This window comes from Entelurus aequoreus, linkage group LG10 (assembly GCF_033978785.1).
Source record: "Entelurus aequoreus isolate RoL-2023_Sb linkage group LG10, RoL_Eaeq_v1.1, whole genome shotgun sequence".
In the NCBI taxonomy this organism is placed as follows: Eukaryota; Metazoa; Chordata; class Actinopteri; order Syngnathiformes; family Syngnathidae; genus Entelurus; species Entelurus aequoreus.
Genome location: NC_084740.1, coordinates 77,701,093 through 77,728,481, shown reverse-complemented (window position 1 = coordinate 77,728,481; position 27,389 = coordinate 77,701,093). Strand labels below are relative to the sequence as shown.

General features: G+C 36.1%; 1 protein-coding gene across 6 annotated transcripts in view; it reads right to left on the bottom strand.

Annotated features, from left to right (window-relative positions):
- Positions 1–27,389, bottom strand: part of lmo7a (LIM domain 7a) — a 138,059-nt gene that overhangs the window by 82,188 nt on the left and 28,482 nt on the right. For all 6 annotated transcript variants that reach the window (XR_009827596.1, XM_062061796.1, XM_062061792.1 and 3 more), the window contains 3 exons: positions 27,319–27,389; positions 20,118–20,187; positions 9,645–9,751 (listed from right to left, as the gene is read on the bottom strand). Coding sequence is in view for 5 of the 6 variants with exons in the window: in XM_062061796.1 (XP_061917780.1) it covers positions 9,645–9,751; positions 20,118–20,187; positions 27,319–27,389 (248 nt within the window). In the remaining variant the exon portion in view is untranslated. The remainder of the gene's footprint in view (positions 1–9,644; positions 9,752–20,117; positions 20,188–27,318) is intronic.

Below are 27,389 nucleotides of genomic sequence, written 5' to 3'. Positions count from 1 at the left end.
ACAAAGTCGCGCAAGGCTTTCGCAAATGTTGTAGATTTCCGTTAAATCTCACAAGGCTTACGCAAATATTACAAGATTTCTGTTAAATCAGACAAGGCGTACGCACATATTGCAAGATTTCCACGAAATCGCACAAGGTTTACGAGCATATTGTAACATTTTCGAAAATCACACAAATCTTGCACAAATCCTACGCAAATCTTACGCAAATCTTACGCAAATCTTGCAAGACTTCCGTTAAATCGCACAAGGCTTACGCAATTATTGCAAACTTTCCACTAAATCGCACAAGGTTTACGCACATATTGTAACATTTTTGAAAACCACACAAATCTTACGCAAATCTTACACAAATCTTACGCAAATCTTACGCAAATCTTACGCAAATCTTGCAAGACTACCGTTAAATCGCACAAGGCTTACGCAATTATTGCAAAGTTTCCACTAAATCGTACAAGGTTTACGCACATATTGTAAAATTTCCGTTATATCGCACAAATCTTACGCAAATCTTGCAAGACTTCCGTTAAATCGCACAAGGCTTACGCAATTATTGCAAACTTTCCACTAAATCGCACAAGGTTTACGCACATATTGTAAAATTTGTGAAAACCACACAAATCTTACGCAAATCTTGCAAGACTACCGTTAAATCGCACAAGGCTTACGCAATTATTACAAACTTTCCACTAAATCGCACAAGGTTTACGCACATATTGTAAAATTTCTGTTAAATCGCACAAATCTTGTGCAAATATTGCAAGACTTGCATTGAATTGCAATAGGCTTACGCAAATATTGCAAGATTTTCATTAAATCTCACAAAGTTTACATAGTGTAAAATTTTCTTTAAATCTTATACAAATATTGCAAGACTTCCGTTAAATAGCACAAGGCTTACGCAATTATTGCAAGATTTCCATTAAATCTCACAAAGTTTACGTAAATATTGTAAAATTTCGGTTAAATCGCTTATCTAATGCAAATATTGCAAGACTTCCGTTAAATCGCACAAAGCTTACACAAATATTGCAAGACTTCAGTTAAATTGCAATAGGCTTACGCAAATATTGCAAGATTTCCATTAAATCTTACAAAGTTTGCAAAAATAGTGTAAAATGTTCTTTAAATCACACAAATCTTATGCAAATATTGCAAGACTTCCGTTAAATAGCACAAGGCTTACGCAATTATTGCAAGATTTCCATTAAATCTCACAAAGTTTACGTAAATATTGTAAAATTTCGGTTAAATCGCTTATCTAATGCAAATATTGCAAGACTTCCGTTAAATCGCACAAAGCTTACACAAATATTGCAAGACTTCAGTTAAATTGCAATAGGCTTACGCAAATATTGCAAGATTTCCATCAAATCTTACAAAGTTTGCAAAAATAGTGTAAAATATTCTTTAAATCACACAAATCTTATGCAAATATTGCAAGACTTCCGTTAAATAGCACAAGGCTTACGCAATTATTGCAAGATTTCCATTAAATCGCACAAAGCTTACACAAATATTGCAAGACTTGTATTGAATTGCAATAGGCTTATGCAGATATTGCAAGATTTCCATTAAATCTCACAAAGTTTGCATAGTGTAAAATTTTCTTTAAATCACACAAATCTTATGCAAATATTGCAAGACTTCCGTTAAATAGCACGAGGCTTACGCAATTATTGCAAGATTTCCATTAAATCTCACAAAGTTTACGTAAATATTGTAAAATTTCGGATAAATCGCTTATCTAATGCAAATATTGCAAGACTTCCGTTAAATTGCACAAAGCTTACACAAATATTGCAAGACTTCAGTTAAATTGCAATAGGCTTACGCAAATATTGCAAGATTTCCATTAAATCTTACAAAGTTTGCAAAAATAGTGTAAAATGTTCTTTAAATCACACAAATCTTATGCAAATATTGCAAGACTTCCGTTAAATAGCACAAGGCTTACGCAATTATTGCAAGATTTCCATTAAATCTCACAAAGTTTACGTAAATATTGTAAAATTTCGGTTAAATCGCACAAATCTAACGCAAATATTGCAAGACTTCCGTTAAATCGCACAAATCTAATGCAAATATTGCAAGACTTCCGTTAAATCGCACAAAGCTTACGCAAATATTGCAAGATTTTCGTTAGTCTCACAAAGCTTACATAAATAATGTAAAATTTCCGTTAAATCGCACAAATCTTACGCAAATATTGTAAGACTTCCGTTAAATCGCACAAATCTTACGCAAATATTGTAAGACTTCCGTTAAATCGCACAAGGCTTACGCAAATATTACATGATTTCCATTCAATCTCACAAAGCTTACGTAAATATTGTAAAATTTCCGTTGAATCGCACAAATCTTGTGCAAATATTGCAAGATTTCCGCTAAATCGCACAGGATTTAGCAAATTTAAAAAAAACTTGATTCATTCGCCAATATTTGTCAATTGCTTAGCCATCGAGAAAGAGACATTGTGCACAGTCAATTGTGTTCAATTTCAATTCAATTAAAATGTGTTTATTATGTTGAGACTTTTTTTCTCTGTACTTATTTTGATGTAGAATTTGCTGGCTGAGGTTTTGCCATGAAAACATGAGGATGAAAATGAATATAGCACCTTAAATGAATGCTAGTAATCATTGAATGTGCTCGGTATTGATCAGTTGCAGACCGAGCGCCTGTCACAAAAACTTCAGCGTGGTTGTGGGCGGAGTTTGAAGACTGACAGCTGACTAAGACCACCTTCTGTCGTTGGGCCTCTTCTGTGTGCTAAAAAGACATTGTCCGTCCTCTTTGTGTTACTTCCTTTACCCGTGTCATACATACTTCTGCTGCAAAGTCATTCCAAAGAAGAAAGCAGCCATTCAAACATCTTCTCTGAATGAAAGACACACTGGAAGGGAGCTCACCGCCATGGAGGGGGAGGAAGGCTGTTTGTTCACAGCGCTATTAAAAGCGCCCCTTCAAAGTTCTGATACCATTCCAATCAATCCTGCTTGGCAAGATGACCCCGGATGTCCTAAAAATAGGATGCAAGCCCCCCCTCACCCTACACCTTTCCTACCATGTCTCTCTCAGATGGACTCAGAGAGGAGCACAACAAATAAAGAGAGGGGACGCCTTTAGTCATTACATAATGTACATATCTGGGATTTCCCCCCCAATGTAATATTGATGCTTGCTTTTGGAAACAATTTATATTGCAGTACAGTATATGTCAATTGTATATTAGGGGTATGGCTTTTATTTCAACTTTACTATTCCATCTTTGTGTTTTTTACCCAAAATGAGTGTACTTTACAATACATGTCAGGTGTCTCTTAGGGGTAAGGTGTTTACCAGTGGAGACGCCTGTATTTCTTCAAAGGCATTTTAAAGATAATATTACTATTGTCCTTTTTCCATCAAAATGTGGTCATGATTGTTTCATACTAAAATAGGACAAACATTTTTAGTGGCAGAGCGTTTGATGCTGGCGAGATCTTCATTTCTACAAATGCACGTGCACAATAGTATTACATACTTTTAGCGTTTTGAAATAAAAGTAATAAATACAATCACGTCTATGTCAAGCGTCTTTTAGGTGTAAGGTGTTTAATGAAGTGGAGGTGTTTAAGGTTTGTCATATTTTTATGATACTGGTTAATATATATATTTTTTACAATTTTTCTATAGCAAATATTGTAAAATGTGTACTTATAATATGACATGTATTAATAAATATTAATTTATAAAAAATGTTTATAATATTTTGATGTTTGATTCAAATAACACACACACACACACATTCATATATATATATATATATATATATATATATATATATATATATATATATATATATATATATATATATATATATATACTGTTTTACATATTTTTTTAACGATGTGTTATATTTAATTAAATAAAACATTAAAATATAAAAAAAATAATTTAATATATTAAATACTATTTTTTATAATATTTTAATGCTTGATTAAAATAACATATTACAATATATATATATATATATATATATATATATATATATATATATATATATATATATATATATATATATATATATATATATATATATATATATATATATATATATATATATATATATATATATATATAGGGTCCGATATTTTTTATTTAATATGATTACATGGAATATATTTTTATAATTTATTTCCAACAACTAAATACGAATGCTTGCTTAAGATATATATAGCACAGTATATGTCAAGTGTCTTTTAAGGGTAAGGCATTTAGTAAAAGGGTGATTCCTCTATTCATAAAATAGCCATTTAATTAATAAAATTCAATAATAATTCATATTAATTAAATAATTAATTATTATTCAAAACCCCCATTATTAAATATTAGAATTATGTAATAATTAATAATCTCATACAATATTATAATTATTCATATTTGAACACTTTTTAAAAAAGAACAATAATATTATGATGCTGGATTAAAATAGTATGGTTACAGATATAAGATGTATGGTAAGGCTTTTATTGTGGGGTGGTACTAACACATTTAATACCATTCCAATTCAAAACTGTCATTTATTTTTTAATCACTAAATGATGCTGCTGGTTTAAAATAATAAGAATCGCAAACATGTCAAATATCTACTGGGAGAAGGGTGTTGTTGTCCCTCGCAAATAAAAAGGATATGAAGAAGTGAAACCACATAAAATACAAGGAAGAAGCTAACAGCCAACATTTTACGACTCATTCCAAAGCTCCATAAAGAAAGTGTCTACATTTGAGGCGGTGCGATAAGGTGGTATCATAGGGCATCACAGTTGGCCGGGAAGGGTGCGGCGCGATAAGGTGGCAGATTTGTTTGTTTAGCGTACGTACAGTTGATCTTTGTGTGCTTACAACAGCGCTGCCTCTGTCACTCAGGCATGGCTCGCCCGGAACAAAAACCAAGTGGCAACGAGCTCAGTCCTGACACAACGTTGCTACAACGGCCGCATGTTATGCTATTTTTAACCATTTTTAGGTGCCAGAGCAGCGTACAGTATTGTCCTTGATGCTGGAACTTAGCTCCTTAAAAAGGGTTTTTTGTAAGCCCAACTGAAAACAGGCAGTTGCATGTGTCTGTAGCTTTTATGCTAATGAGCTGTGTTTGACCACGCCTGCCTCAGTAAAGCGCTACTTTATTTGCTTCTCATGTGCACGGCAGTGGTGTGCCGTCAGGACCAACAAGGACTTCTCTGCTGGCTTAACATAACCAGAATTCATGATCATAATTAAAGATTAAAGTAATTTTTTATTTACTTTCCCTAAAAATTAAAAATTATTCATATTCTCTCCATGTCATATTATGCTCCTTCCTGCGCTGTTGTTTTTAGGTTATAGAATTTGTATCCAATCAGAATTCAGCTATCTTATGTTGCCATGCTGTACCAAATCTGCCCGAGGCCTTCAGAATCAACAATGTGGGCACAGGGACAGACAATAGCCAATCAGATCACCAGTTGTTGTCGTCAGTAATGCCTTCTAGATGGCCCAAGACAGATTTATCTGTATAGTGACGTTATGAGCGAGTTAACATCTGAACTCCATTACCCAGCATGCCACTGTAGTGAAGAGCATGCGCAGTAGCCCCGTTTAGGTTGTTGAATTTACCCGGCGGGATGTTTTTGATGAGCACGCTGTGGAGTAAACTTTAAGAACTCAGCCAACATCTTTTTATGATTAGACAAGACAACACTTATATTTGCAAAGCCATTTTCAAGAAGGATATTTAAAGAGAAACTACATCTTGTGAGACCACGTCGGGCCAACCCCGGAAGCTCGAATGGGTTCTAGAAATTGTGAGTTCAGATATTTTATTTCTTTATTTTTTTCCACGTTTAATATGATTTTTGGAATTTTAATTTTGACAGTGCCACATATCTTTTAACTGCTGAGTGCTGATGATTTTTAAATGTGCCAGAAAATAACCTGTTTTGTACACTGTTGTAGTGCGTAAATGTGTTTGTGGATAGTATTTCTCCAGCAATGGTCATGTGGTGACATCAATGATGGTATTTTCAGAGGTAATCATCGGACACAGGACATCAGTGAAGGCCTAGGTGGGAAACGCACGGCCCGCCACTTGTACACGGTAACTCTGCACTAGCCCAGGGGTCGGCAACCCAAAATGTTGAAAGAGCCATATTGGAGCAAAAATACAAAAACAAATTTGTCTGGAGCCGCAACAAATTAAAAGCCATACTACATACAGATAGTGTGTCATGAGATATACATTGAATTAAGATGACTTAAAGGAAACTAAATTAGCTCAAATATAGCTACAAATGAGGCATAATGATGCAATATGTACATATAGCTAGACTAAGTAGCATGTTAGCATCGATTAGCTTGCAGTCATGCAGTGACCAAATATGTCAGATTAGCACTCCACACAAGTCAATAACATCAACAAAACTCACCTTTGTGCATTCAGGCACAACGTTAAAAGTGTGGTGGACAAAATGAGACAGAAAAGGAAGTGGCATAAAACACGTCCTAGAAAGTCGGAGAAAGTTATACATGTAAACAAACTAAGGTGAGTTCAAGGACCTCCAAAATTAGTAGGACAAAACGGCGCTCGCCAAATACTGGAATCAGTGAAGCATGTTTAATATAAACAGTGTGATTTATAACAATTAGGGAGGTTTGTGTCATGTTTGTCCTCCTACAGAAACCATATTAAAACAAAAAATATTGTTTTTTTCCCCTCATCTTTTTCCATTTTTCATACATTTTTTAAAAAGCTTCAGAGAGCCACTAGGGCGGCGCTAAAGCCGCGGGTTGCCGACCCCTGCACTAGCCCAACGTAATGGATGCCATACATCAAATAAAACAACAGGAGCGGGACAGGTGGACACAAACATTAGCAACGCTAGCATACCAATGTTAGCTACATGCTAGCACATTTTAACACCAACATCATGCTGAGTCAGCCTACTTGCTGGAGATCAACAAAATGGATTAGAGCTCATGTTGGAAAAGTTGTCAGCGCAACAGACTTTATTTCAAGACGTGTAGCCAAGCCTGTTTATTTGCATGTGGGGTTTTTTTTGGACTATTTTCTGGTTTTCTATTTTTTTTATATAAAAAAAAAAAACTTAGGATCAAAAGTTTTTTTTATTTTATTTTTTTAATGCTTCATTGTGTTTTCTTTCACTTTTCATCGTGCCGACCTTGGCGGAGGTCAGTGCTCCACTCAATGACATTGCAGTTATCACAACATAGTTAGCATAGCATTTCTAAAACAACACATTTCATGGTAACTATCAGCGTGTTGTAATCTGCCTTTAGGCACCGTCCCGTATACACCGAGTCTTCCCCTGTCGTCGTCCCCCCCACCCACACACCCCACCCCGCTCCCGCGGGCACACCTGGGTGAAGAGCAAACAGGTTGTTCAACATGCCTCCCTCTCTGCTGTGGCACAAACACACACACACACATGGAAATAACAAACACTGCGTAAATGTACTTCACTTTGCTCGGACATGCGCAGACCTCCGCCAAGGCCTGACAGTCCCACTTTGGATCAAACTTCCTGCGTACGGCGGAATGTTGCATTCAGATTCATGCGTCGTTCATGTGACAGAAAGGGACAAACGTGCACTGTGACAATTGTTGGGGAAATGTGCGCAATATTGCGTAACACTGGTGAAAATGTACCCCAAAAATTCAGAAAAATGATGGACATTTAAGATTTTTTTCCCCAATTTGAACTATAATCAAACAAATCAGTATGAAATAAAATCAGTTACTGTTTGTACAATTTTAATCCCAAGCACCTCCGCCATTAGTTGTCCTATCCAATGTAAAAACATCCGGTCTTACTCGCTAGCGTTAGCTAACTGCTAAAGATGGACACAACTTTGTTACGGGAGGGAAGAAAGTGAGTGTGAAGGACAGTGCTGAGAAGAAGAAGCGGATGATATCATTTGAATTCAAGAAAGAAATCATCCAAAACATGACCGAGAGTGTAGCTAGCTAATTTGGCGAAGTGAATCAAGCGTGCCACTGCTCGTCCGCACCATACGGAGGCAGAATGAGTCGATAACGCCAGCCAAGGATGTTAAAATGATATCTTTACCGCAGATATTTATCTATGAAAATAGGAAGAAGCTGCTGATGGTGTGTTTGATGGAGAAGCAGCTGGAAGGAGCTACCGTAGACGTCCACTCTCCAAGTAAATGCTGTACATTATTATGACATAACTTCATAAAACTACAGTATTCTTTGTAGTCCCTAAATCTGCGGTCCCTTGGGTTGAGTTTTTTCTTGCCCTGATGTGGATCTTGGCAGCCCTTTGAGACATTTGTGATTAAGGGCTATAAAAGTAAACTTTAATTGATTGATTGATTTATTAAATGAATGGAAATTAAAATACATATTTTATATTGTAACATTGTAACATTTTCATTAAATCGGAAGTAACATTACACATGTATAATTTAAACAATTTAAACATTAATATTAACAATAAAATGTATTGAATTTATTTTTTACCCTCAAAATTCTACACATAAGAACTCCATAATGAAACTGTGAAAACATTGATTTTATTTGGTGCCAATTTGTATAAACAATAATTAAAGTAAAGTGAAATTAAATTTTTTTTATTTTTTATTGTAACATACAGTATGTATTATTAAAACAATACATTTTTTATATTGCTTTAATTTTCTGTTATTTGTATAAACAAAAAATAAATAAATGTTTGAATGAATTGAAATAGAATATATATGAATTTTTGTAACAATTGCATAATTCAAACAATAGCTTTATATTAAATCAAAATTAAAATTACAAATGTATAATTTAAACCATAAAACATGTAGGTTATAAATGAAAATAAACATTAAAATGAACATTAAATGTATCAAATGATTTTATTTCCCTCAAAATTTTACACATAATACTCCATAATAAAAACATGAAAAATATTTTTTTTTTTTTGGTGCAAATTTGTATAAACAGTAAAAAAAAAAAATACTTGAATAAACTGAAATTATATTAAATATATTGTGATACAAACAAATGTATAATTCATTTCAATTCAATAAACAATAAAATAATTATTTCAGAAATAAAAATTAAACATTAAAATAGATTAACAACAATAAATAATTCACATTTAAAATAAAATATACTAATTAGAAATATATATTATATGTGGAATATATATGAAAATGTAAATGTGTGAGTTTTTCTCCCAAACCCTGACAATGTTTTATTTTAAAAAGCCACAAGTTGACCTTCATATGTCAGCAAAATTAAAGAAAACAATCCAGCAAAAAAAACTATTAAAGTGTAAATATTCTTCCTGCGCCTTTGCCCCACCCCAAGTAGTTTTTCACTTAATCATGCTTTAACAAAAGGCTAAATATAGAAATATACATGTGAGTGAGATTTGTTGAGTGCAAAATAAGGGAAGTGACTAGTGAAACAACCTTAATCTGGATCTGCACCAACAACTGGACCTTGAAACTGCCCTCATTTGTTAAGAACTCCAATAAAAGTTTGGTGAGGACGTCCGACATGCACGTGTGTAATTGACAACATCCCGGCCTCATTCATCCAAACCCTAAAAAGCACCCAAACGCCAAGAGAGGTCCTCACTTACTTGACTGTGACTCTGGACGACAAGTCCTGGAGGTCTCCGGGGTGAAAGAGCTGCGCCTCCTTTAGTCCGAGCTTGAGGCCGGCTTTGAGGAAGACATTAATGTTGTCCTGGACGGAGGCGAGAGAGAGCACACGCAAAAAAAGGAATCACTCAAGAATTCCCTGGCTTGCAACTCATTGCTTCCAAAGTTCATATCACACACACGCAGGCAGGCAGGCAGGGAGGAGCGTGTGTGTGTGTGTGTGTGTGTGTGTGTGTGTGTGTGTGTGTGTGTGTGTGTGTGTGTGTGTGTGTGTGTGCAAATAAGAAGTGCATAACAAACATGCAGTGGGGTGGGTGTGTTACAGTCAGCAGTGGGCGGGGCTTGAGTGTCTAAAAGCACAACACCTGTGGAATCTGCAAGGGCTCGGCCTTATTTTGGAGCGGGGTTGCTAGGAGACGCTAGAAAGCCCGTGAAAGATCCGCCATGTGGGAGTGAAGAGATGTCACACGGACGCGCACAAGGTCAGAGCGCATGACATCACCACGGTCTGGTCTAATTGCTGGGTCGCTGCTATTTTTAAAGCATCTTCTGCGGCGGACGCCAGCGTTTTGCCTTTGTAATAACAAGGCTGGCCTGCCATTAATAGGAACCAAAAGAAGGGGACCACGTTGCAGATGACACATTTGCTTGGAGCGCGCATAGTTGGCATACACCAGCTAATTATGTCGCCAACGTCGTCTCACCTCCAGAATGTTGCCCGACCGACACAAGCGAGCACAAAGTGACAAATGAGCCACACAACATGCAAATGTGCACGTGGAACTCAAGTTTAGGGGTACGGTGTTTAATGCTGAGGAGGCCTTTATTTCTACAAAGGTACTTTCACCATATATTGGCACCTTTTTTAATCATAATTAGGTAATGATTTTTTATTACTAAAATAATGTACATTACAAGATATGTCCAGCGTCTTTAAGGGTAAGGGGTTTAATGGTGAGGAGGCCTTTTACAATAAAAAGTGTTTTCACTATAATATCATATATTGGCATCTTTTTTAATCATAATTATGTAATTATTTTTTATTACTAAATTAATATACATTACAATATAGGTCCAGCGTCTTTAAGGGTAAGGCGTTTAATGGTCAGGAGGTCTTTTACATTTAAAAATGTTTTCACTATAATATTAAATATTTTTATCATTCTTTGATCATCATTCGGTCATGATTTTTTATTACTAAAATAATGTACATTACAATATATGTCCAGCGTCTTTAAGGGTAGGGTGTTTTTGGTGAGGAGGCCTTTTATATACAAAGATGTTTTCTTACTATACCATCATATATTTGTATCTATGATCATCATTCGGTAATGATTTTTTATTACTAAAATAATCTACATTACAAGATATGTCAAGCGTGTAAGGTGTTTAATGGTGAGGAGGCCTTTTACAATCAAAAGTGTTTTCACTATAATATATATTGGCATCTTTTTTAATCATAATTATGTAATTATTTTTTATTACTAAAATAATGTACATTACAATATAGGTCCAGCATCTTTAAGGGTAAGGCGTTTAATGGTCAGGAGGTCTTTTACATTTAAAAATGTTTTCACTATAATATTAAATATTTTTATCGTTCTTTGATCATCATTTGGTTATGATTTTTTATTACTAAAATAATGTACATCACAATATATGTCCAGCGTCTTTAAGGGTAGGGTGTTTTTGGTGAGGAGGCCTTTTATATCCAAAGATGTTTTCTTACTATACCATCATATATTTGTATCTTTTTTTGATAATTATTCGGTAATTAGTTTTTATTACTCAAATAATGTACATTACAATATATGTCCAGCGTCTTTAAGGGTAAGGCGTTTAATGGTGAGGAGGGCTTTTACATTTAAAAGTGTTTTCACTATAACATTACATATTTGCATCTTTTTTAATCATAATTAGGTAATTGTTTTTTATTACTAAAATAATGTACATTACAATATATGTCCAGCGTCTTTAAGGGTAAGGCGTTTATGGTCAGGAGGCCTTTTACATTCAAAAGTGTTTTCACTATAATATTAAATATTTGTATCTTTATTTGATCATCATTCGGTAATGATTTTTTATTACTAAAATAATGTACATTACAATATATGTCCAGCGTCTTTAAGGGTAGGGTGTTTTTGGTGAGGAGGCCTTTTATATACAAAATGTGTTCTTACTATACCATTATATATTTGTATCTTTTTTTGATCATCATTCGGTAATGATTTTTTTATTACTAAAATAATGTACATTACAATATATGTCCAGCATCTTTAGGGTAAGGTGTTTAATGGTGAGGAGGCCTTTTACATTCAAAAGTGTTTTCACTATAAAAATGTTTTCACTATAATATTATATATTTGCATCTTTTTTAATCATAATTAGGTAATGATTTTTTATTACTAAAATAATGTACATTACAATATATGTCCAGCATCTTTAAGGGTAGGGTGTTTTTGGTGAGGAGGCCTTTTATATACAAATATGTTTTCTTACTATACCATTATATACAGTATGTGTATCTTTTTTTGATTATCATTCGGTAATGATTTTTTATTACTAAAATAACGTACATTACAATATATGTCCAGCGTCTTTAAGGGTAAGGGGTTTAATGGTGAGGAGGCCTTTTACATTCAAAAGTGTTTTCACTATAATATCAAATATTTGAACCTTTTTTAATCATAATTATGTAATGATTTTTTATTACTAAAATAATGTACATTACAATATATGTCCAGCATCTTTAAGGGTAGGGTGTTTTTGGTGAGGAGGGCTTTTATATACAAAGATGGTTTCTTACTATACCATTGTATATTTGTATCTTTGTTTGATCATAATTCGGTAATAATTTTTGTTACTAAAATAATTTACATTACTATATATATATCTCGTGTCTTTTAGGGTAAGGTGTTTATTGGTGGAGAGGCCTCGTTGGCTTGTATTTTCACTAAAATTACTTCTTTTTTTTCCTAATCAAAACAAAATAAGGATATTTTGACTAAAATGATCAACGTTGCAATATTTTTCAAACACTTTTTGGGGGTAAGGTGTTTGATAGTGAGAAGACCTTTATTTGTATGAATGTATTTTCACTATAATATCTAATATGTATATATTTTTAAATCAAAATTAAGTAATTTCTTTTAGACTACGATGATGTACAACACAAGCTTTTTTAAGGGGTAAGATTTTTTCATGGTGGAGAGGCCTTTATTTGTATAAATGATATTTTCACTGTAATATTACATATTGGCATCTTATTTAAATCAAAATCAAGTAATGATTTTTTTTTCAAAAGAAAATTCATTCCAATATACAGCACATCAAGCGTCTAGAAAGGGAGGTGTTTAATGGTAGGGAGGCCTTTATTACAACAAATTATTTTTTTTCCATGCTAGTGTCAAATTGAGCTCATTTACTTTTGTATTTCCATGCATTGACCGTCATGTTATGAGATATATTTTTGAATTATTACATCCAAAAGTTTAGAGATATGTTTTCTAAACTTTTGAAATTCTTATCAAATATTATTGCTTTTTCTTGCCAAAACCAATCAAAACATACACTATATTGCCAAAAGTATTTGGCCACCCATCCAAATGATGAGAATCAGGTGTCCTAATCACTAACCACAGGTGTATACAATCAAGCACTTAGGCATGGAGACTGTTTCTACAAACATTTATGAAAGAATGGGCCGCTCTCAGTGATTTCCAGCGTGGAACTGTCATAGGATGCCACCTGAAATTTGCTGGAGGAGGAATTATGATGTGGGGTTGTTTTTCAGGAGTTGGGCTTGGCCCCTTAGTTCCAGTGAAAGGAACTTTGAACGCTCCAGGATAGCAAAACATTTTGGACAATTCCATGCTCCCAACCTTGTGGGAACAGTTTGGAGCGGGCCCCTTCCTCTTCCAACATGACTGTGCACCAGTGCACAAAGCAAGGTCCATAAAGACATGGATGACAGAGTCTGCTGTGGATAAACTTGACTGGCCTGCACAGAGTCCTGACCTGAACCCGATAGAACCCCTTTGGGATGAATTAGAGCCAGGCCTTCTCCACCAACATCAGTGTGTGACCTCACCAATGCACTTTTGGAAGAATGGTGGAAAATGCCCATAAACACACTCTGCAACCTTGTGGACAGCCTTCCCAGAAGAGTTGAAGCTGTATTAGCTGCAAAAGGTCATATTGAACCCTATGGGTTAGGAATGGGATGGCACTTCAAGTTCATATGTGAGTCAAGGCAGGTGGCCAAATACTTTTGGCAATATAGTGTACCTCTAAGTTTGCTTAGCAGGTAAAAAAAAATGTTTTAAAAAGTGATTCTTTATTTTTCTCAAGTTGCTGCACCTCCCTAGGAGAAGAGTTTGATTCTCATTATGTATCCCCCCTACCCCTTGACTAGTGACCAGTCAGTCATTGTAACCTTTGACCCCAAGCGACCTCAAGCATCCTGATATTGTTTGAAACGATTCAGGGGTAAATGTGTGACCTTTGAACCCCAAATGATTTAAACCATGAATAGAATTAGTGTAGATTACGTGACATTATCGGCCATTTTCAACACAAAACGCCGCCTTAGGGATTCCGACTCCTAATCCCGTTAAATATGTCGTGTCCATCCCACATCCCTGTAATCCTTTTTTTCACGCAGAATTCTTCCCCTGCCTTCTCGCAAAGAGTGCAGTAAGAAGTTGGTGGGATGGGCTGGCGAGGCGCTGGTCACGTTGTGGTCAAGACGCTCTGCAATTACCCTGCAATGACCTCTTAGCTGGCCGATATTCTACAAGCCCAGTTGTCGGGGGGTGAGTTGTGGTCACATGTCTGTCGTGATTACACAAGTAATGACTGAAATGATGCTTCAATGTGCCCCCCTCCCCCCACGTATGCACCAAGCAGTTGTTGCAAGCCCCCCCCCCCAACAACAATAATGACAGAGTAGTTCATGTGTGATGTAAACTTAACCATTTTATTTGTTTGATGATGTATTTGTCGGAGCACCTAAAGGGACATTAGGGAGAAAAAAATATATTTTTTATTTTTTGACATGTTTCTCGTGCGCACGAGAAACTTTTTATAAAGTTATAAAAAAATATATATATTTTTTTTTAGACATGTTTCTCGTGCGCATGAGAAACTTTTTATAGTTATAAAAAAAAAATTTTTTTTTTTTTTTTAGACATGTATCTCGTGCGCATGAGAAACTTACTCGTGCGCATGAGATACATGTCTAAAAAAAAAAATTTTTTTTTTAGAATGTTTCTCGTGCGCACGAGAAACTTTTTATAAAGTTATTAAAAAATATATATATTTTATTTTTTTTTAGACATGTATCTCGAGAAACTTACTCGTGCGCATGAGATACATGTCTAAAAATTTTTATTTTTTTTAGACATGTTTCTCGTGCGCACGAGAAACTTTTTATAAAGTTATAAAAAAAAAATTATTTTTTTTTAGACATGTATCTCGTGCGCATGAGAAACTTACCCGTGCGCATGAGATACATGTCTAAAAAAAATAAAACATGTCTAAAAAAAAAAAAAAAATTAGTTTTTTTTAGACATGTTTTTCGTGCGCACGAGAAACTTTTTATAAAGTTATGAAAAAAATTATTATTATTTTTTTTTTTTTTTAGACATGTATCTCGTGCGCACGAGAAACTTACTCGTGCGCATGAGATACATATCTAAAAAAAGATATATACTTTTTTTTTTTAGACATGTTTCCCGTGCGCACGAGAAACTTTTTATAAAGTTATAAAAAAAAAAATTTTTTTTTTTTAGACATGTATCTCGTGCGCATGAGAAACTTACTTGTGCGCATGAGATACATGTCTAAAAAAAAAAAAAGGCTAAAAAATATATATATATATATATTTTTTTAGACATGTTTCCCGTGCGCACGAGAAACTTTTTATAAAGTTATAAAAAAAAATTTTTTTTTTTTTTAGACATCTCCTGCGCATGAGAAACTTACTCGTGCGCACGAGATACACGTCTAAAAAAAAAAAAATGTCTAAAAAATATATATATATATATATATTTTTTTTTAGACATGTTTCCCGTGCGCACGAGAAACTTTTTATAAAGTTATAAAAAAAAAATTTTTTTTTTTTTTTAGACATCTCCTGCGCATGAGAAACTTACTCGTGCACACGATACATGTCTAAAAAAAATAAAAAATGTATATCTACATGATGATCCAAAAATGTATATATATATATTTTTTAAAATATATTTTTATTTATTGTTGAAACTTTCTCATGCGCACGAAATACATGTCTAAAAAATTTAAAAAATTAAATAAAATTATACATTTTTCTATTTTTTTTAATAACTTTATAAAAAGTTTCTCCTCAATGAAGATTTACGCCAGCCTGCGACACATTGTCATTTTGATAGTAGGCTAATATAACTGGACACTTACAGCATGTGTTGCCTTCATTATAACACTTATATAAGATGTTTAAAGTCATTTTGATAGTAGGTTTATATAGACACTTTCATCATGTGTTGCCTTCATTATAACACTTATATACGGCTTTTAAAGTCATTTTGATAGTAGGCTAATATAGCTAATATAAACACATTATGTGTTCTCTTCATTATAACACTTACTGTATACAAGACTTTTAAAGTCATTTTGATAGTAGGCTCCTATAGCTAATATAGACACTTACATCATGTGTTGCCTTCATTAGAACACTTATATAAGACTTTTAAAGTCATTTTGATAGTAGGCTCCCATAGCTAATATAGACACTTACATCATGTGTTGCCTTCATTATAACACTTCTATAAGACTTTTAAAGTCATTTTGATAGTAGGCTCATATAGCTAATATAGACACTTACATCATGTGTTGCCTTCATTATAACACTTCTATAAGGCTTTTCATATTTTGCTGCACCAGACAGTTTTTTTGTGGCTCTTTCAACATTTTGGGTTGCCGACCCCTGCTTTAAATATATCAAATTAAATGTGCAATTACTTGATTGGCATTCTTTTTACTGGTTCCCTTTTTTAACTGTTTTATTTATTTTATCAAGTGATTTATTTTTTCAAATCTTTATCTTTTTTTAACTGTTTCATTTATTGTATCTAATTGTAGATCCGTTGCCTGTACGGTTATAATAGCGGCAGCTTGACACTGGAACGGACTATTTATATTTCCATGACTTCCTATTGGAAAACACACAGCGCCTCATTCACCTGTTGACACGAGGATGAATAATGGCGCTGTGTGGAAAAGCAAACAGCTGGTTTACAAAGTGATGACGCAGCATCAGCACCAAGCGAGGGCTTAGTTTCTTGCTCATACTTGGACTTTGAACCTTGGATGAGCATATTCCTCTTAGGTTTCCTCTTTGATTGGTCCAAGCTAAATGATGGTGCTCATCATCATCGTCATGGCGGCACCATGGTCCAAACCCGCAGCTCAAAGAGTCTCTAACAACAACAGGCGGAGACATGTGCTGACTTGGGACATGTTCCCAAAGAGAAAACCAAAAGAATTCAGCGTCTGCAGCCAATGTTGCGAAATTGTCTGCAAAACCAGAGATTTTTCGGCATGTGATCCTCTCCCCTTCTGTTTTTATTTTTATTTTTGTTCAACCGACATAATGGACTCGTTTCAAGTAAAACAACAACTTTGGTAATACAAACTAGCATCTATAATATTAATTATAGACTGTTGAGGAAGCCTGCTTACTACAAAACACATTTTAGCCTCTTGTATGAATTGATGTGTGCCAAAGCAAGGCTCCCCCTGGTGGCAATCTGAAGTATAAAAGGCCCTCCAGTCTTTATACAAATGTTCCGTAAATAAGAGGCAAAAGTTCTTGACTATGAGTGTATTGTATTTTCCCAGCAGAGTGAGAGTGACTCGTGTTTGTTTGGACGGCGCTTGGCTTTTCTCAGCGCGGTTAGCACGCCAACCGATAGCTAGGGCCCAACTGCGAGCGGGGCTGCGGTTTTTAGGGTCTGCGTCCAAGAGTCTCGGGAAATACCACAGAAGATCCTTTTAGGGATAAGACATCAGCAGGTGTCCAGACGCTTGTTTGGACAAAGACAACAAGAAGAAGTTGGCTCCTTCGTGTCATAATAAGTCATGATGGTGCAGGTAATGCGATTCTTCATGTCATAATAAGTCATGATGGTGCAGGTAATGCAATTATTCATGTCCTAATAGTCTCAATACTGCAGTTCATGCAATTGTTCATGTCTTAAAAGTTATGATGGTGCATGTAATTCAACTTGTTGCGTCCTAATAATATCAATACTACAGTTTAAGCAATTATTAGAGTCATAATAAGTCACGATGGTGCAGGTAATGCAATTGTTTTTCATAATATGTCATAATAGTCACAATGTTACAGGTAATGCAAATCTTCATGTCATAATAAGTCATGATGGTGCAGGTAATGCAATTATTCAAAGTCTAATAGTGTCAATACTGCAGTATATGCAATTGTTAGTCACAATAGTCATGATGGTGCATGTAGTGACACTTTCCATGTCCTTATAATATCAATACTACAGTTTTTGCAATTATTTGTGTCATAATAAGTCACGATGGTGCAGGTAATGCAATTGCCCGTGTCATAATAGTCACAATAGGACAAATAATACAATTGTTCATGTCATAATAAGTCACAATGGTGCTGGTAATGCAATTATTCATGTCCTAATAGTCCCAATACTGTAGTTCATGCAATTTTTTGTCATGTTTGTCATGATGGTGCATGTAATGCAACTTTTTGTGTCCTAAAAATATCAATACTACAGTTTATGCAATTATTAGTGTCATAAGTCACAATGTTGCAGGTAATGCAATTGTTCATGTCATAATAGTCATGATGGTGCAGGTAATGCAATTATTTATTGTCATAATAAGTCACGATGGCGCAGGTAATGCGATTCTTCATGTCATAATAAGTGATGATGGTGCAGGTAATGCAATTATTTATTGTCATAATAAGTCAAAACGTTACAGGTAATGCGATTCTTCATGTCATAATAATTGATGATGGTGCAGGTAATGCAATGATTCATGTCCTAATAGTCCCAATACTGCAGTTCATGCAATTTTTTGTCATATTTGTCATGATGGTGCATGTAATACAACTTTTTGTGTCCTGAAAATATCAATACTACAGTTTATGCAATTATTAGTGAATATAGTAAGTCATGATGGTGCAGGTAATGCAATTATTCAAGTCCTAATAGTCTCAATACTGCAGCTCATGCAATTGTTAGTCACAATAGTCATGATGGTGCATGTAATGCAACTTTCCATGTCCTTATAATATCAATACTACAGTTTTTGCAATTATTAGTGTCATAATAAGTCACGATGGTGCAGGTAATGCAAATGCTCATGTCAGAATAGTCGCAATAGGGAAAATAACATTTTTCATGTCATAATAGTCACGATGGTGCAAGTAATACAAAAGTTCATGTCAAAATAGTCACAATAGGGAATATAATCAAAAATGTCATGTCATAATAGTCACGATGGTGCAGGTAATGCAAATGTTCATGTCAAAATAGTCCCAATAGGGAATATAATCAAAACATTTCATGTCATAATAGTCACGATGGCGCAGGTAATGCAAATGTTCACGTCAAAATAGTCACAATAGGGAATGTAATCAAAAATGTCATGTCATAATAGTCACGATGGTGCAGGTAATGCAAATGTTCATGTCAAAATAGTCACAATAGGGAATATAATCAAAAATGTCATGTCATAATAGTCACGATGGTGCAGGTAATGCAAATGTTCATGTCAAAATAGTCCCATTAGAGAAAATAATCAAACATTTCATGTCATAATAGTCACGATGGTGCAGGTAATGCTAATGTTCATGTGAAAATAGTCCCATTAGAGAAAATAATAACATTTCATGTCCTGATGGTGCAGGTAATGATGCAGATATTACAATTGATGATGTCATGATCTCTATATGTTTCTCTTCGCCATGATTAGTGGTGTGCTGAACATTTTTCCAGAACATTCCCGAAAGTAAAAACGGTGCGACTTTAGAGGCGTTGGGCTGTTTTCATTGTTACTGCAGCCTGTTGCTCCCGCCCGCCTGCCAAACACGTCTGTTGTTGTTCCGCAGTCAGGCGGGGCTCCAGCGGGGAAGTCGGGGGCCGGATGATTGGCGGGGGTCTCAGTATTTCCTCCAAGCAGCTGTAATCTATTACTCCCGCAAGAGAGAGCTTTGCAACAGCTGACTTTAAGATACTTGTCAAGCCTTTTACGTCTACGTCCAAAATGTCCGCCAGGCCTAAGTGTGGCCCCCCCATCAGGTGCCCTCGCCACCCTCCAAGCGGCTTACACGCACACGTGGTCGCAGCAGCAGCAGCAGCAGCAGCAGGAGGTTTAGCAACACGCTGACAAACACCTTCGTGTCATGAAATATTACGCTCACTTACCAGCCAGGCGATGGGTGTTGGCAGCCTGTTGACCTTCTTGACCACGCCAGGCTTGATCTTGTTGATCAGGCTGAAGCAGACACAACATGAACACAAAGTTACATCCACAGTCTCATCTGAAGTCAACCAACACTAAGCCCGACAAAAAGAAGTGTCTACGGCGTCGCTTCATGGCGACCACCTGGTTTCCTTTTTACTAAATGAGCAGAGCTGCAACACAGCAGCTTCCCAACATCCACACTTCTCCATCTTTGACACTTTGTGGTGGAACTCTCCAGCCACTGCATAGCATCCTGGTCACGTAACACTAGTCAAAGATCCTCTATATAACAGCAGTGATCGGGGAACCTACTGTACTACAAAAACACCAGTCAAAGATCCTTTATATCAGTGGTCCCCAACCACCGGGACCGATTGGTACCGGGCCGCGCAAGAATTTTTTTATTTTTTAAATTAAATTAACATAAAAAACACAATATATACATTATATATCAATATAGATCAATACAGTCTGCAGGGATACAGATCCTCTATATGACAGGAGAGTTCTGCTACTTTTAAGGACCTACTGCAAAAACACATGTCAAAGATCCTCTATATGACAGGAGAGTTCTGCTACTTTTAAGGACCTACTGCAAAAACACATGTCAAAGATCCTCTATATGACAGGAGAGTTCTGCTACTTTTAAGGACCTACTGCAAAAACACATGTCAAAGATCCTCTATATGACAGGAGAGTTCTGCTACTTTTAAGGACCTACTGCAAAAACACATGTCAAAGATCTTCTATATGACAGGAGAGTTCTGCTACTTTTAAGGACCTACTGCAAAAACACATGTCAAAGATCCTCTATATCAGTGGTCCCCAACTTTTTTTCTTTTTTTTTTTATAAAGAAATACAATCATGTGTGCTTACGGACTGTATCCCTGCAGACTGTATTGATCTATATTGATATATAATGTATATATTGTGTTTTTTACGTTGATTTAATTAAAACATTTTTTTTTTTTTTAATTTCTTGCGCAGCCCGGTACCAATCGCTCCGCGGACCGGTACGGGGCCGCGGCCCGGTGGTTGGGGACCACTGCTCTATATGACAGGAGAATTCTGCGACTTTTAGGGACCTACTGCAAAAACACATGTCAAAGATCCTCTATACTTACTATATGACAGGAAAGTTCTGCTATTTTTCAGGATCTACTGCAAAAACACATCAAAGATCCTCTGTACTGTATGACAGGAGAGTTCTGCTATTTTTAAGGACCAACTGCAAAAACACATGTCAAAGATCCTCTATATGACAGGAGAGTTCTGCTACTTTTAAGAACCTACTGCAAAAACACATGTCAAAGATCCTCTATATCAGTGGTCCCCAACCTTTTTGTAGCTGCGGACCGGTCAACGCTTGAAAATTTGGCCCACGGACTTTTTTTTTTACATAAATAAATACAATCATGTGTGCTTACGGACTGTATCCCTGCAGACTGTATTGATCTATATTGATATATAATGTATATATTGTGTTTTTTATGTTGATTTCATAAAAAAAAATATATATATATTTCTTGTGCGGCCCGGTACCAATCGTACCGGTCCGCGGCCCGGTGGTTGGGGACCACTGCTCTATATGACAGGAGAGTTATGCTACTTTTAAATACCTACTGCAAAAACACATGTCAAAGATCCTCTATATGACAGGAGAGTTCTGCTACTTTTAAGGACCTACTGGTACCGGGCCGTGCAAGAAATAAAAAAATAAAAAAAATAAAAATAAATAAAAATGTTAATTTTTTTTATTAAATCAACATAAAAAACACAATATATACATTATATATCAATATAGATCAATACAGTCTGCAGGGATACAGTCCGTAAGCACACGACTATTTCTTTATGAAAAAAAAAAAAAAAAATGAAAAAAAAAATCCCCCCCGCCCCCCCGGTCCGTGGGACAAATTTTCAAGCGTAGACCGGTCCCCAGCTACAAAAAGGTTGGGGACCACTGATATAGAGGATCTTTGACATGTGTTTTTGCAGTAGGTCCTTAAAAATAGATCTCTCTTGTCAAATAGAGGATCTTTGACGTGTTTTTGAAGTAGGTCCTTAAAAATAGCAGAACTCTCCTGTCATACAGTATAGAGCTGGGGTCGGCAACCCAAAATGTTGAAAGAGCCATATGGGTGAGGGCGGACCTACGTCACTTCCGCCTACCAATCCCCTAGCAACCGGGAATTCGTTGAAAACAAAGCAGCTCACAGCGAAGTCGGCGTTAAATCCCTCATTTACGCATTTTTACTTATTCGCATATCGTGTGAAAAAACGAAAATGTATTATTTGCGTCAGACTCGTCTCAGTGAACTTTAAAGCTTCTCAGGCTTAGCTTAGCTTGCTAGTTAGCGCTACTAAGAAAGAGACGCGGAAGTTATCAACAACTTTGTGTGAACACGCCGTACTTGTTGGAGCCCACGTCGAAGAAGAAGCGCTTGTTGTCCACAGTCATCGACGAGCCCTCCGGCAGCTCCGCGGGCTCCTCGTCCACGCCGTAATCGTCAATAAGTTTGGCCAAAGCGTCGCGGAACTCGATAAGTCCCTGCCCCCAAGCCGGGCCCCCTGTTCACGGTCTGCCGGATCCTCAAGAACCGTCCCCGCTGGTTCTCTTTCAGGTCCATGTAGTACTTCCAATTCTCCCGCACTAGGAACTCGCTTTTCAGGGCCCGCCGCGGCTCATCCTGCACCATGCCCGGGTTGCTGGGAGCCAACTGGGCGTAGTGTTCGATGAAGTCCCCCAAGTAGTCGCGGAACTCGACCGCCACCGACATAGACAGCGTGAGGCGGCTCTTGTTGCCACCGGCCCCGACTTCGGCTATCTTCAAGAAGCGGCCTTTGGCGTTCTGCTTGACGTCCAAGTAGAAGCGTTCGTTTTACCGGTGTAAAGCTGCGAGCCATTTGTCTCGTCTCTGTGGGCTTTTATCACGCTTTGGCAGAACAAATTACAACCTTTGTTTTCCCTGTTTCCAGTTGTGGTTAGCACAACCAAAAACAACACCGTTTTTCGGCATTTTGGAGGCAGAATGATGGGTTTAACCGGCGTAGGTCGACAGGTTAAAGAGTAATGGCAACGGTTTGTTTTCAACGCCAGTCTGGTTGCTATGGCTCGAAGAACCCGTATGTAGCTCAGTTGCCCGGATGTCGGCCCTCACCCATTGGAGCAAAAATACAAAAACAAATCTGTCTGGAGCCGCAAAAAATTAAAAGCCATATTACATACAGATAGTGTGTCATGAGATATAAATTGAATTAAGATGACTTAAAGTAAACTAAATTACCTCAAATATAGCTACAAATGAGGCATAATGATGCAATATGTACATATCGCTAGCCTAAATAGCACGTTAGCATCGAATAGCTTGCAGTCATGCAGTGACCAAATATGTCAGATTAGCACTCCACACAAGTCAATAACATCAACAAAACTCACCTTTGTGCATTCATGCACAACGTTAAAAGTGTGGTGGACAAAATGAGACAGAAAAAGGAGTGGCATAAAACACGTCCTAGAAAGTCGGAGAAAGTTATATATGGAAACAAACTATACGGTGAGTTCAAGGACCGCCAAAATTAGTAGGACAAAACGGCGCTCGCCAAATACTCGAATCAGTGAAGCATGTTTAATACAAACAGTGTGCTTTATAACAATTAGGGAGGTTTGTGTCATGTTTGTCCTTCTACAGAAACCATACTAAAACAAACAATATATTTTTTTCCCCTCATCTTTTTCCATTTTTCATACATTTATGAAAAAGCTCCAGAGAGCCACTAGGGCGGCGCTAAAGAGCCGCATGCGGCTCTAGAGCCGCGGGTTGCCGACCCCTGCACTAGACAATGGCACATTATTATAATTATTGATTTGCAAAAAATATTTTTTGGCCCAATTAGGTGAAGTTGCATAATTTCTCACGGCACACACTTGCACACTACTGTGCCGCGGCACAGTGGTTGAAAAACACTGATATAGAGCAGTGGTCCCCAACCTTTTTGTAGCTGGTCAACGCTTGAAAATTTGTCCCACGGACCGGGGGGGGGGGTTTATTTTATTATTTTTATTTTTTCATAAAGAAATACAATCATGTGTGCTTACGGACTGTATCCCTGCAGACTGTATTGATCTATATTGATATATAATGCATATATTGTGTTTTTTATGTTGATTTAATTATTTTTTATTTTTTATTTGTTGCGCGGCCCGGCACCAATCGTACCGGTCCGCGGCCCGGTGGTTGGGGACCACTGCTCTATATGACAGGAAAGTTCTGCTATTTTTCAGGATCTACTGCAAAAACACATCAAAGATCCTCTGTACTGTATGACAGGAGAGTTCTGCTATTTTTAAGGACCAACTGCAAAAACACATGTCACAGATCCTCTATATGACAGGAGAGTTCTGCTACTTTTTAAGGACCAACTATAAAAACACATGTCAAAGATCCTCCAAATGACAGGAAAGTTCTGCTACTTTTCAGGACCTACTGCAAAAACACATGTCAAAGATCCTCTATATGACAGGAGAGTTCTGCTACTTTTTAAGGACAAACTGCAAAAACACATGTCAAAGATCCTCTATATGACAGGAGAGTTCTGCTATTTTTCAGGACATACTGCAAAAACACATGTCAAAGATCCTCTATATGACAGGAGAGTTCTGCTATTTTTCAGGACCTACTGCAAAAACACATGTCAAAGATCTTCTATATGACAGGAGAGTTCTGCTATTTTTCAGGACCTACTGCAAAAACACATGTCAAAGATCTTCTATATGACAGGAGAGCTCTGCTATTTTTTAAAGACCTACTGCAAAAAAGTAGTTTTATTATATTCTTATATTGAGCAACCATGTGCTTTTGGACATCTCAGCAAGTTTGAGTTCCTCTTCTATGGTTATCATCACACTTTTCCTTTTTTTGGCATCACTGTTGCTAGTGCAGCACAAAAAGAGCACATGTTGTTTGACGTTTGAGTTGTATTGTAAGGCAACAATGTGCTCTTTGTCCTGCTTGGACATTATTGTTGCTGGGATGTTGCAGCTTGAAGCCGCCTGTTGCGACTGCGTGAAGAATCATGCAGATGGAATTTCGGCTGAAGTTTGTCATGAGGCAAGCGAACAATAGAAAGCTGTTGTGATTCTAACACCTAACAAAAAGTGGAAGCAGAGTAGGAAACAATCCTGGGTGTGTGTTTTTGTGTGTGTGTGTGTGGGTGTGTGTGTGTGTTTCTGTGTGTGTGTGTTTCTGTGTGTGTGTGTGTGTGTGTGTTTCTGTGTGTGTGTGCGTGTGTGTGTGTTTCTGTGTGTGTGTGTGTGTGTGTGTGTGTGTGTGTGTGTGTGTGTGTGTGTGTGTGTGTGTGTGTGTGGGTGTGTGTGTGTGTTTCTGTGTGTGTGTGTGTGTTTCTGTGTGTGTGTGTGCGTGTGTGCGTGCGTGCACCACACGACAATACTTGTGTTGTCTTTGATAACCTACAACACAATGCTAATAGAAGATGGTGTTTATTTGTCTGAAAGTGATTTCTTCTCCATCCTAAACAAACATTTTCATGGCGTCTTTGAAGACTGTGCTACATCTCAAAACAAGGACCAGCACTGGTTGGTCATTATACTTTGTTATGCTCCTTTATTAGACACTTGAACAGCTATTGCAAAGCAGCATCTTTGACTCGCGTTGTTGCAGTAGCAGAGCACTCCTGTCATTGACAACTTTACTGTTTGTAAAGATTGATGCAAAAATGCCAGTCATAGATCCTGTATGGAAGTCTTGGTCTTTCAAAGGACCTTTGACGAGCGTTCTTGCATTAGCCGAGCTGTCGTATGACAGGTGCACTCTGCTGTTTTTCAGGACATGCTGCAAAAACTTTAGTCAAAGATCCTCTTTAGCGACTCACTCGTCAAACGCTAGTCAAATGTCATCTTTAGCAGGTCTTGTTGATCCATCGTGGTCTCGCGTTGTTGTCGTAGCAGAGCATTCATACTGTATGACATTCATACTGTAAGACATTCATACTGTATGACATTCATACTGTATGACATTCATACTGTATGACGGAAGGAGGACTACTGCAAATGTGCTGCTCAAAGATCCTTTATATGAAAGGCGGACTTTAGAAGGACCTTTGACGAGGATTTTCCCAGTAGGCCCTGAAAACACATTATATATATATATATATATATATATATATATATATATATATATATATATATATATATATATATATATACATTTATATATATATATATATACACATATAAAAAATAGTATATATATATATATATATATATATATATATATATATATATATATATATATATATATATATATATATATATATATATATATATATATATATATATATATATATATATATATATATATATACATACATATATATGTATATATATATATATATATATATATATATATATATATATATATATATATACATACATATATATATATATATATATATATATATATATATATATATATATATATATATATATATATATATATATATATATATATATATATATATACATATATATATATATATACATATATATAGAAATATATATACATATACATATATATATATACAAATATATATACATATACATATATATATATATATATATATATATATATATATATATATATATATTTTTTTTTTTTTATAGTGATTTTTAACCAGGGTTTTTGTTTTTGCACTTGGCAAATTAAAACAACCTTGTGCTCATGTCAAAGATCTTCTCTGTGGCAGGAGTGCACTGCTTTTTTTTTTTAGGACCGACTGCAAAAACCCTGGTCAAAGATCCTCTATATTAAAGGATATTTATAAGATTGTTGGTCCTAAAAAACAGCAGCAGACTCCTACTAGTGCAAGATGCTCGATATGGAAGGCTGCTGTTTTTAAGGATGTAGTGCACAAACAGGAGTCAAAGATCCTCTATAAGACAGTTGTTTTAAAGGGATGACTCCAAAAAGGTTAAAAAGGAGTCCAGGACAAGAAATAGTAGAGAATACAAGAAGCCCAAATGGTGGGCAGGCAGTGGGGGGTCCGCCTGGGAAACATCAGTCACACTTTACAGGAGACAGCGGACCCCTTAGAGGAGCATGAATCAAAAGAAGAGGTGATAAAAAAAAGAGCGTACTTACTCACACAGCAGAACTCCATTCTCCAGAGAAGATCGGAAGTCTTTGCCCTTAAATGTTTTCTTGGTTACGGC